Source organism: Anguilla rostrata, chromosome 2 (assembly GCF_018555375.3).
Source record: "Anguilla rostrata isolate EN2019 chromosome 2, ASM1855537v3, whole genome shotgun sequence".
Taxonomy (NCBI): Eukaryota; Metazoa; Chordata; class Actinopteri; order Anguilliformes; family Anguillidae; genus Anguilla; species Anguilla rostrata.
The window spans coordinates 39,304,535-39,317,708 of NC_057934.1; the positions used below are offsets into that span (position 1 = coordinate 39,304,535).

General features: G+C 41.4%; 1 protein-coding gene across 1 annotated transcript; it reads right to left on the reverse strand.

Moving 5' to 3' along the window:
• Nucleotides 1–488: 488 nt before the first annotated feature.
• Nucleotides 489–11,555, reverse strand: LOC135249189 (seizure protein 6 homolog). The gene is made up of 19 exons (XM_064324554.1): nt 11,101–11,555; nt 10,433–10,518; nt 9,401–9,571; nt 8,905–9,153; nt 8,383–8,522; nt 8,078–8,270; nt 7,423–7,608; nt 6,881–7,061; nt 6,619–6,782; nt 6,281–6,475; nt 5,996–6,134; nt 4,770–4,966; nt 3,723–3,917; nt 3,059–3,253; nt 2,644–2,835; nt 2,464–2,502; nt 1,946–2,063; nt 1,673–1,784; nt 489–1,094 (listed from the first exon to the last, which is right to left on the reverse strand). Exons 2-19 carry the CDS (start codon nt 10,488–10,490, stop codon nt 1,065–1,067), a joined length of 2,754 nt encoding a protein of 917 aa, XP_064180624.1. The 5' UTR covers nt 10,491–10,518; nt 11,101–11,555; the 3' UTR covers nt 489–1,064.
• Nucleotides 11,556–13,174: the final 1,619 nt, after the last annotated feature.

Consider the following 13,174-nt stretch of genomic DNA (forward strand, 5'->3'; position numbering starts at 1 on the left):
TAACAATAATACAATAATATTTGTGAGTGTTCTCTCCTTGCACAGCAATAACACAATGGCAGCTCATTGTATTGAAAGAAAACCATAATGAAAGAAAAATAGTTAAATACTGCATTGGAGCAAAACCAGCAGGTTATATATTATTTTAAACATAGTGCATATACAACAACATCAATAGCATTAATAACAATAATAACCATTATTAACCATAATCAAGTAATGATTGAGAATAATTACTGTAACAGCAGAAGCAATAAAATATACAATCATTGCGTGCTTTAAAAATGGAGACATTCTGCTCCTCTTCCTCTATTTTCTGTCATAACCAATGCCAGACCAAGTGATGAGATGGAGCAGAATACTTCCAAAAGAAACTACAATGAACAAAATGCAACATTGTCATTTCTTCTCTCTTTTACAATTGATGGAGGAATTACAATGGCAACAGAGGTGCAGCATGAAGTGGCATCACATTACGGGATGTAGTCTTTTGGCACTGAATTAGTACATACATAAGCCTCAATATTCAGTCAAATATTTACATTCAATTTGTTCTAGTGCGTGTGTATTCATGTTTGTGAGTGTGTCTGCTTCTCTGTTTGTGTCTGTCAATCTCTCTATCTCATCCATCCTTTCAGTTTGTTTTTGTAATGCTGCCTTCTCTCACTTTTTATACCAGTTTCTCCCTCTTTTTTTACCTCCCTTTCTCTCTAAGGCACCAGAGTCCTAATCATAGATATAAAGCTTGTAACTGAAAACATTACTAACAGATAGTCACACACAGAACAATTGACAAGCCAAGTCACAGATGCACAGACAAAACAGCCAGGGCTGACCTTTGATACAGACGGCCAGACAGAGAGATAGAAAGACAGACAAACACAGACAGACAAACACACACAAACAGAGCTGTGTTATAGGTAAATGAACAGACTCAGAGAGAGATAGAGAGAGTGAAAAGGATGGAGAGACTGGGGTGAAGGGAGAATTAAAGACAAGGAAGAGAAAAAACACCTTCCCCCCTTTCCTTCTTCTTTCTTCTTTCTTTCATGCCTCAACCCCATTCAGATGGATACTTCATATTCCCTTGTATCCTGAGACAAATGTGAAAATCAAGGGAACAAAGGTAAGCAATGTTTGCTCACTGAATATCTCAATCCATAAATACTGCATGAGCACACATAGGTAGTAATGCCTCTATTTTATAAACCTCCCATGTCCAGTTGAGGAGATTATCTGTGCTTAACTAATCAATTGCTATTTTCATACATAGTTTTTAGGACCTTTCACAGGACATATACAGAACACCCAACAGCACCGTTTAAGAAAAATATTGCACTGCTATCTTTAGGGAGAGCAGATGAAAGTCTTGGAATTAGTGGTAATTACAGTACACAGTGTAATAGTATGTGTCTTTGTCTGCTCAAAAATGAAAAGAAAAAACACATTTATAAAGTGAAATCTCACTATTCCAGAGCCTTCATTTAGTCATTCTTGTTCAGACTCACAAGAGTCTGTCCAGGAGCTTGTGGGAAAGCAATGTGGGTCATTGTGGGTCGATGCAATATATCTGATCCGAATGAAATGAAATGCTCGTTTGTACCTAGGGACTGGAAGACTGTTTGGTTTCCACACTTGTGTTTTAAGAAATGAAGGTTTCAGAGTGACTCACCCCTGCCTCATACAGAGGATTGTTGAAGTCTGACTCCACAGTGATGGGACTGTAGGAGTGGGTGTGAGAGAGTGACTTCCAAAACAGGGACTTCCACTGGAGTCTGCACACGCTGAGAGAAAAGGATAAAGAGAGAAACAGGTGCTTTAGAGAAAATTAAAAAATCAACAGTATTCAGATTCACACAAGGGACAATCGGTACGCAATTTCACCCTTTTGCTCCTGCTTCAGGCTGTTCATTCATACACATGAAGTGCATCGAACAGGACTTACTTAGTGTAATAAAGGTAGATTCCCCCAATAAGAAAGATAACTAGGATTATTGGCAGGAAGATTGCCAGGGCGATTTTCTCCCCCTCCATTTGTTTGGAAGGGTCTGTCCTCCTAGAGACTTGAATGAAAAAAGCAGTCAGATTACTTTTCAGCTGAGATGTATTCACTTAGTCAATGCACATGCTAACTATGTTTGACACAAACAAGCCTTTGACAAAATGAATAGTAGCACAATGCTGTTATACTCCCATTGATTTATTCAATGTGTGAGCAATAACCATTTAAACCATTTGGATTTTGTCAGGTCATTATTATTTATTTTACCAAGCACCTGCATATATTTATGGATGTGGGTATCTCTGTGAATCTAAAACAACCTTCCTAGGATTGGCTTCCAAGGTAATTGTTCAGTGCTTTTATTTCAAATTTCAGTCAATAAAAATGATAACAGAAAACGGAAGATACGAGGATGAAAAATACATAATAGCATTAATCATAATAACGTATGCACTGGTTACCTTCCAGCTTGTGGTCATCCAATAATTCCTCATATGCCACTGTGAACAGAAAAGTAGAAAAGAAGAAATGAGAAAGAAATGTAAAAATTCAATGAAATTCTGCTTAATCAATCCTCTTTCCCAATGCTCAGCTGCCCTGCGTCAAACCATGCTATATCTGTCTTGCTAACCCATTCTCACCTTTACAGGAGGGTGGCGGGCTGTTCCATTGAGAGGGGTGTCCAGGAAGACAGGTGATGGTCACCTCCCCTATTAGTTCATAGCCCTCAAAGCAGAAGAAGCGGAGAGACTCCCCCGCCTGGTAGCTGTGCTTGTACAGGGTCTGATAGCCATTATCAGGCACACCTGGGTTGGGACAAGGCTCATACTTCACTGTGAAGGCAAAATGAAAGTGGGAGGAGAGTGGTCAACACAATATAATCTACTCTGACTGTATATACCTGCATATAACATGTGAGAAGCACAGTACCTGACAAGATAAGGACAGTGAAACAGACAGTCACACACACACACACACACATGCACGCACACAAACACACACACATACACATGCGCACACACAGTATGCCAGATTTAAGCCCTCTACATGACTCACAGACACATTTGGGACTGCGGTCACTCCATTTAGGCGTGCCAGTGTCCCTTGCATGGCAGGAGATCTGACCAGGCCCCTCCAGCTGGTAGCCCTGGTTGCAGGTGTAACGCACCACTGAGCCCACAGCAAATCCAGACTCTGGACGCACTGAGCGTGCTCCATTGACCACCTCACCGGGGTCAGAACACTGCTGGACTGAAGAGAGAGGAGAATGGAAATGGTTCAATACCCTTAATTTGGTACTACTGAAACTTCTAACATATAAAAATCACCAGATCTTGGAAATTTGATATATTCATTATGTGGCTGCCCTATGTGGGTAAGTGGATATCAACCAATATTAATTATAGTAATTAGGACTGTGAAAATGATAGCCATTTTAGAAGTACCCAGTTACAGTAATGTATGGTAATTATAAATATTCAAATTGGAAGACCTGAAATTCCTCTGTGACCCAGATGATCAATGCAGTGATGTTAAAAATCAATAGGCTTTTAGGGTACTGTGAGGACAACGTTTTCAAGGTTAGCTTAAATCTATCTATTGCTGTTTTTTAAGACAACGGATGAGTTCCTATGGCTTTTCTGAACTGAGATATTATTAGTCAGTAAAGGTGCAAAACAACCCAAATTTAACACATGAAAAACATAATTTGAAAGCCCACCTTTATGACAGGTGGGTGGGCTATTGCTCCACGAAAGATCCCATTGGCAGGTTATGATGTCAGAGCCAATTATGTCATACCCAGGTTGACACTGATAGGTGAGTACGCTTCCCCTCACAAGGGAGGGGTGAGAAGAGCTTCTCCAGCCAAATTCAATTGGAGGGAGTGGAGGGCAGGTGTCATTGCGTTCCACCTCTGTTTCATGAGAAATTACAGGAAATCTCAAAAAAACTGAAATAATACACACTCAATGACTAAAAATGATACCTTCCAGCACGGAGTCACTTTAAGTAAAACAACAGGCGGGTGTATGTACTTTGCCTCATACTAACTTTAACCATATATGCAATATACATGCCTGCTCAGTCAACTGCCCTTGTTGATATTGTCAGCTTGTTGTCAAACTTAATGTTACTTCATGTTCTACATATTACCATAATTGCAATTTATATAACAATTAGACAAAAAGATTTTGATAAAGAAAATAAGAATCAGTGAAGCATAAAATATATGTAACATTTTGTACCAGTATATGATACTGACTAGTAATGAGTATTATATTATTAAAACTAAATATCATAACATGGGCTTGAACCTCAGATCCCTATGCTACAGGGCCCAACCAAAGCTAATGAACATCTTTTCTGCTAGAGCCACATGGGACCCCAAATAAAAACCAGATATCATGAGTAAAAACGCAGCCTGTCACGCTGCATCGTTCAGCTCAGAATGAACCTGAGGTTCCGTGGAGTACCGTATAACTGACCACAGTGCTGTCCAAACAGGGGGGATTTTGTCAGCGGTTTAATCTGTGCTTTATTGCTCACTGGCACCTCCCTTGGCCACGCGGGCGCCTGTGATCTCCCTACGCGCTGGCATCGACCGTGCAGTCCACTGGTGCAGTAGCCGTGGCAGCCCAGCTGACAGATTGCCACAGGGTAAAGAAGCAGTTGTCTGGCTGCTCGCACTTCAGATGGCATGCGTATTAGTGCGCGGCCCTCTAAAACCGATTGAGGTTGACGCTAAGATGGGGCGAGATATACTCACCACGGTAGTGAATGAGGAATCCTTGGCTGAGAATAAATGAGGAGTCGTCAGGGTCACTCTGGAATTGTATTGTGACCTCTGACCCACCAGACACAACTTGAAAGCGTTCCCGTGATCCAAGGTACTGCCCAATCACATGAGAGGTGAGATCATGGCCATCAAATATTGTTAACACATCACTGCGACGGATATTCAGACTTGGGGAGAGAGAGACAGAGAAATAGGGAGAGAGATGATTAAAAAAGCAGTTCAATTTAATAGGCCCAAGAAAGAAGGAGCACTGTCTTGAGGACCAAAATGTACTTGGCAAATGCACAGGGAAAGCATCTAGTGCAGCAAACAGCAGATCAAAAAGACACATCAGATTTAAATTAAGTGTTTTGATTAACAATGCTAGTGCATATAGCAGCCACATTTCCATAGCTGCACTAATGTGGGCAACAAATAGGTCATCTATACTGTGAAGGGGTAAACAAATATTTCACTGTACCTTCCCTTACAAAAAGGGATAAAACTAACTTTGAAAAACATCTCTGAGGCATGACATTATCTCACATGGAGTTTATGAATGAAGTTGCAGCTGCAATGTAGTAATAGAAGGAGTAAAATTGGATACCATGTGTGATTTGCAGAATACAACCATATATTTAACAAATCATAATTTAACTAATGTTTGATCTGAGGAGAGGTGACATTATGATGAGTTTTAAGCTGCCTATAATGCTATTACATTACAGGTTCATAATTCTATTACATCACAGGACTTATTACATTAGGGGTTTCATTACATTTGATTTTATTACATTACGGGCAGTTATTACGTTATGGTCAATTGTTACCTATTGGGCCTTTACACACCAGTTAAGGATGGAGCAGCATGACTTCGAAGTTATCTGTACTGTATGTCATGGCCTTTTCAGTCACCAGGTTTGAACCCAGTCAAGCAGTTACGCCAGAATTCTTATGGAATATTCTGGAACAATGACTGATACTGTGCATTCCATTAGCGTCAACATCGCGTAAGTAGACTAACTTTCTTGTGGAAGAGTGTTGTTGTATTCCTCCAGCAGAATTCCAGATGCTGGAACACTGCATGCCAGAGCAAATACAGGCTGTACAGGCCACACATGGTTATTGTTTACTACCTTCAGTAGGTATATTTCATATATTAAAATATACCTACTGAGCTTTTATGAACACGTCTCTGTATCTGTGAATGAACTTACATGCGGATGTCAAGTTCGATGCGCTTGTCTTCTTTGACATGAATCTGCCAGACACAGTCCTGGCCCTTGGAGAAGCTCTGGGGCCACTCAGGGGACAACACCGTCCCCACCGGATCAGTCAGCTCCCCCCCACAAAGAGCTGGCGGAGAAAGAGAGAAAAGCATGTAGAGCGGAAGAGGATGGGTAAAAGAAAACGAGGGAATGCAGGAGGCAGAAGGTGGAAAGTCAGGGAGAAGAGCACCCAGAGTATCCTACAGATGCTTCAGTTTTGTGTGGGTGCCATACCTCGACACGTCGGCTCACTCTCATTCCAGTGGGGGTCGCTGGGGTCGACACATTCGATGACCCCTGACCCTTGCTCCATGACAAAGCCGGGGGAGCAAGAGAAGTAGACGATGCTCCCCAGCGGAAAGGTTAAGTCAGAGCTGCTGAAGTTCCCGTGGGGCAGGAAGGGCTCATAGCAATGCTCCGCATCGAATGCTTGGCACAGAAAAGGGGGGGGGTCAGTCAGTTCAGCCAGTGCACTTACAGCACACAGACACTTTACCCATGCAGTCGCTGTTTAAAATAAAATGGATCCTATAACAAATATAAAGGAACACAGACACAGGAAATCCACTCACCCTCGTATCGTAGGGCCAGCAGAAGCGGGATGGACGAGGAGTCTGCCGTGAGCTCCAGGTACAGAGACGACCCCTCGCTCACAATCCCCCGCTCTGGAACATCGTCCATGTCCGAGTCAAAATGCAGAGTAGAGACAGAGCTGTTCCCACTGCGCACTATCAGCCTGGAAAAGAAAGGGAAGGGGGGATTAGGAGGGGTTTACAAAAACCAATTCTACAAGTCCAATAATGTAGAAACCCTTTGAACACTGCCGTGACTGACCTATCGTTGTCCTCATCCAAGGCGACCCTCTCAAAATGGAGGTGGAGCCTGTGGCCCTCCCTGGCTTCCAGCAGCCAATGGCAGCTAAGATTGTTACTGGTGCTATGGTTTCCACCAGGTGGAGTAGGGGAGAGGATTCGACCCACAGTGGCATTTCTGATCCACCCTCCACATGACACCGCTGAGAGAAAAAGAGAAATGGTAACAATAAAATGTAACTATAAAATGCATAAACATCTATGGACAGTGCTGTCCAAACAGGTGCCATATAGCCAGCACGGTACACTCTTTCAGGACAGTCATAAAACTTGAATGTATAACCGCAGTCATATATCGGCAAGGCTTTGTCAGACTTGAACACCGAGTTAACTAAAGAGACAATTCCAATAGAAACATTTCCAATATATTTAATTGCAGTGTGACGGTGAGCTGAGAGAAAGCTGACAAGCATCATCATCCTTGATTTAACAATCGATTTAACATTTAATAAATGTCGGCTGATGATACAAAATACCGCAGTAAGAAGAGAAAATGCCACTAACCAACACACTGGGGTTCAGCTGAGCTCCAGTGAGGTTTGGTGGTGTTCAGACAGGTTGACATCTCGTGACCTCTGACCTGGAAGCCAGGGTCACAGTGGAAGTGAGCGTGGCCTCCAGGATGAAGATCGGTCACTGTCACGCCCCCTCCCTCAGGGGACTGAGGGAATGTGCAGGACAGGAGGAAGGCTAAGAGAGAGCAAGAGATCAAATGGTTGGTTCCTGACTCTCTAATCTGGGAAAGAAAACACACTAAATATGCAGTATAAACAGTAGCAAAAAGATTGATTCATGTGTTGAATTTGCCTTGACACAATGAATAAATGGCCTTCCCATGCAGGATTTGCATTCATTAAACTGTACTTGTGTATTAACAGTGTTATTTCCATGTACAGTAGGAAAGCGTTGTGTGGATAAGGGTACCTTACACTAAAATGATCAGAATAGTACACTGAACAAACAGGCTTGACATGGTTAAAGAACAGTGTTTTGATCTGATACTAAATTATCACGCTATGTCTGAGATGTTTCCAGAACTGCTGAAGCATATTTAAATCAAGACTTGTGGGAATATGTAGCCAGCAGCCCAATGGGGAACCAAGGACAAAAACACAGGCAGAAGTGCATCAGTGGTCGGATTCGATTCGTTTGAGGGTACCTTGGTAATACAAGCTGAAGACTCCACGATAGGTTGGCTGAAGGCTGCGATAGTGAATCTGCACCTGATTGGTAGAGCTGCGTATCACCTGACCCTCGCTCATCAGTGTTTCATTTGCAAGGAGTTCAGGGCCTGCCCCCCCTAATCCAAGGATGGTAAGAGTCTCCTCTTTGGAGAGATTCACCTTCTTCACCTAATGGATAACGATAGAAGGAGACAGAGACAGAAGGGCGAGCTGAAGACCTGCACCTATTACACAGTACAAAAGAGCTAAGAATGGCGCTAAAAGAGAAGGAATAGACTACCTGGATTTCCACTCCATAGCCAGTATAGACAGTGATGCTGTAAGTACATTCCAAGGGATGGTAGATGGATGAGGAGGAAGAGTGAAAATCTGGAGACTGCACTATCCCCTCTGTTCCAAACAGGCTGGCGTTACATTGCACTTGAAGAGAGGAGATAAATAATGTAGTAGTTGCATCTGTACACAATGAATGTCTTGCCTTGATTTGAGTCCATTAAGGGACATTCCCAAGAGAAAGAAAGCAAGACGTAGAGACCCATTACATGAAGTTACTCCACCAGCAAGGTTCTAGAGCAAGAAATATAAGACTATTACTGTCATTCATTCTACCTCACTATTTCAGAAGAGGAAGAAATGTAAAGCATTACACTATATAACATATTATTTTCCAAACTGCATGTTTTGTACAGCATACATAAATTCAGCCCATTACTACAAGACAGAAGAACATGTACATACTAACGTCAGGAATTTATTAAATGCATGTGAAGTGAATGTGACCATTATGAGTGTGCAGTTATACCAGGGGTGTGGACCGTGGTTATGGTGGTTGTGGTGATCAGCGTTGTTGTGGTTTCTTCCTCCAGTGGTGAAGACGTCACTCCCAAAGGAGCAGGGTTTTCAGCTAGCATTCGCCCTCCAGTGCGCCCATCCACTGGCACTCCCGCCGATGATGTCACAGCTGTGGTCAGCACTCCAGGTGACATCATGGTTGATATGGGCTCAGTTTGGTGGACCGGAGGGGCAGCTTGCGTAGGATTGGTGGTTGTGCCTTCAGTGGGTCAGTGAAACAGACATGACAAAATAGTTAAATTGCACAGGAGAAACACTTCAACACATTTAACACATTTAACAATAGAAATTATGAATATAATCTTTCTATGGATTCAAAAACACACCACTTATGCCCTAACACTATATAAAGAGAGATGGACACTGTCTACATTTATAAAACAATCATATCCTTTGTACACACAGAAACTGAACAGACCCAAATAATACTGTAAATATAATCTTACCAGTATAGAGTGGGGATTGTCCAAGGTATTCCTTACTGTGAAGCGCTGCGCGGATCAGTTCTCCGGGGGTTTGTGGGATAGAGGTTGGGGTGTGGGAGGGCTGGTGTTGTAGGGACTCAGGAGTCACCTGTAATTCATCTTCTCTGAGTTCATCAGGGGCAAAAGTCAAACCTGTGAGGGTGAAATGGAGTCACACACTGACAAGGCACTGACAGAACAATTAATTCTTTAAGGTGTAAGATGACAAATATGAAATTAGAATGTTCTTCACTGAGCATTCTGATGCTGATGTAACAATCAATGGAGTGCTACTGACTTAAAGTTTCATTGCAAAAGACCTACTCTTCAAAGGATTAAGAATGACCACTCCTTAACCTATTGTTATGAAACTACTTCCAATGTTCTTTCATAACAATTTAATAAATATTAGAAAGTGAACCAAGAGAAAAAGTGAATACACCAAACATGTACACATGCCCATTAGAGGGCTGCAGGGCTTGGCAAGCTAAAACTTTATTTTGCATTAAACTGTAGACAAGAACTCCAGGTGCCCTTGAATGCCAACCCCAAAGGAGTATAACATATAAATGTTTCCATGTGGTACTAACGTATGTCCACAATTTACCTCATTTATGTGTTCTGTGATATCCACCACAGTATGTTTAATGTTACATTTGGCGAGCTTAGTCATTACTGGAGGACTTCAGATATTTCACCTCTGTCAGGCATTACAACAGAATCATTTGTCATGCATTACAGCATGATGCCCATTAGACATTATAATAGGCAACAGGACAGATGTCAGATATTACAACAGGAATATTGTATGACACTACAAACGGACCACTATTTTCATGTCTTGCTTAGACCATTTTCCTTCCACTACTTACGCTATCAAAGCATTTACAAACATGCAGAGCAAAATGTTTAACTGCAGAATTAGACCCCCCCCCCACACACACACACACACACACATACATGCACCCTGTTGCCTTCTCTATGTTTTCTTTCGCTCACATACACACTCGTTACCTGTAGCCAGGTGCTGGAGGGTGACACATAGTGCCACAGTAAGGACTGTGAACACCATGACTTTGTGTGAGACTGATGACCTGACACTGAGAGAGAAAATATTAGAGAATAAATGAAATAGAAAGATTAAAGATCAATATTTTCGTTTATTTAAAATCATATCCTAATGATATTATAATAGTAAATCACATTTCCTATCTTCAATAATAATAATGATACGGATAATCTATATATTACTATGAATAGAACCTGCAAGTGGTCTTATCTACTACTATTTTACGGAAAATAAACATCAACAGCAGCATCATTAATGTGAAATCAATTAGGTAAATTATACAAACAGACGAATGAATGCTAATTATTTCGAACACAAGAGTATTTTTCTCTTTGCTTCATTCATAGACATTCCGTTCAGATTTAACACCATCTTTCCGCAACCGTATGTTTCCTCCTCATTGCCCTATCCCCCCCCTTCCTTTTTACGCACCACGATAAATAAAATTCTGTATGCTACACGTAAAATAAAATCTAACCGATTTTACATACATTGCTCGTTGAGTACGTTCACAGCGTATTATAACGTTTTGAAAAGGCGATGGTAAGTGAAAAATGTCACAGATTACATAATTATTTAATAGCACGAATAAACAGTAGCCTAAATTACGTACCTGTACTGGCCGCCTCCCTCTGTCCGTATAATTCGTTTTTTCCACTGTTTTTATGTCGTTTCTGGATCTTCCTATTAATGTAATTCAATGTTTACGTCTATATTTAAACCACCTAGCTACAATATGTTATTTCTCTGTATCAATTTTCCAATGATGTGACCGCAGCTACGCCTCAAATCGCATCGAATAGGCTAACACACTCCTCGCTCTCATCTCCTCTTTTTGTGCAATGGCATTAAATATTTAGTTACGAATTTTTGAATCAACACACAGATAAGTCAAATTATCACTGCTCTTCTGGCATAGACAAGGTGCCCCTCTTTCCCAGGCTCTTTCTCCTCGTTCTGCGTTCACCCGTTCACCCGTCCATCTGTCTATCTCTGTTTCTAGGCCCCGAAACGCACGAGCAGGTGGGTGGTACCAGCGCAACCAGCAGGTTATTTCGATGTAATGCCAGCCGCGTTGAGTGACAATATGTGTGAGGTTTTCTGTGTCTATGTGAAGCGGCAAACACCGTTGTCTCCATCCAGTGGTTAACATTAAGTACTGCAGATTCCTGTAGCCGGCCGACATTGAGTATACGGATTTCTCGCTATTATCAGGTTCAGAAGACTGAACAGAGTAATGGAATTCATCTATTTGGAGGAGGAGGAGGAGGAGGAGGGAGAGATTAAATTGAAATAGGCAATAATGTTCAGCAAGGAAAAAAAAAGATTTTTCAAAATTTGGAAAAGAATGAATAACAATCAAAACTACTTTCCATTGGTGCATCCTCCAATACAGGCCACACCGGAATTATGCAAATATATGTTTATTAATATTTGCTGAGCTACACCGCAGTTAGTTAATATAAATAATACTGTAGAGGCATTGTAGAGGCTAAAATAAATAAATATAATTAAATGATTCCAGCTCCATTTAGCTTACTGCTGGCCACACACACACACACACACGCACACACACACACACACACACACACACAGTCAAGGCAAGAGCTGAAGTCTATATAAATATCTGATAGAACTGTTTGCATATTTTTCAGGTATGCAAAGTAGCCCACATACCACTGCAAAGGACCTGCAGACGGGTTTAGCTGACAATGGAGTGATAGTGCACCTGTCTATTGTGCTGCATGGCTTTCAGAAAAATGATCTGCATGGAAAAGTTGTCAGAAAGAAACCTTTCCTGCAATCCCATCACAAAAGTCAATATCTGAAGTATGCAACACAACACTTAGATAAGCCAGAGTCTTTTTGGAACAAAGTACAGCAGATGAAACAAAAATTGAACTATTTGGCCACAACCACCATAGATGCACTTGGAGAAAAAGAGGGGAAGCATATGAAGTAAAGGACACCTTGTCAGCCATTCGGCATGGGGGTGGATCTAATGCGGGATTGTGTGGCAGCCAGTGGTACAGGACTATTGTGCAGGTGGAAGGAAGAATGGATTCAACTAAATATCAACAAATTTTAAAAGGTATGCCCCAGCATCAGTGAAGAACTTGAAGATGAAAAGAGGTTGGATATTGCAACAAAATAATCCAAAATATGTCTTAAAATCAACCACGAGCTACCTAAAGGAATGAAGGATTAAGGTTTTAGAATGACCTTCACATTCGCCGTACTGTGAAGGCCATTCTCATCTGTGGGGAGATTTTAAACATGCAGTGAATGCAAGATGACCTAAGAATATTTCTGACCTAAAAGGGTTCTGCAGGGAAGAATGGTAAAAAATTAGCCATAAAGCAAAAAATTTAAAGCAGGTTGGCTGGCTACAGGAAATGTTTGGAAGTTGTTATTTCTGCCAAAGGATGTGTTACTAAGTACTGTTTAGCAGGATGCTGAAACATGTGCCACATTGACTGTTTTATTTTTCCAGTCAAATAAATTAATCAAATGAAAAGTAATTTTGCAATAAAATTTACAGAAATATGTCATGTTGAAGCAGTGGTTCTCAACTTGGTCCAGAAAGGGCCGGTGTGGGTGCAGGCTTTTGTTCCAACCAAGCAGTTACACACCTGATTCTACTAATCAACCTTTGGAGTCTTTACTAAGGACCTTGATTAGTAGAG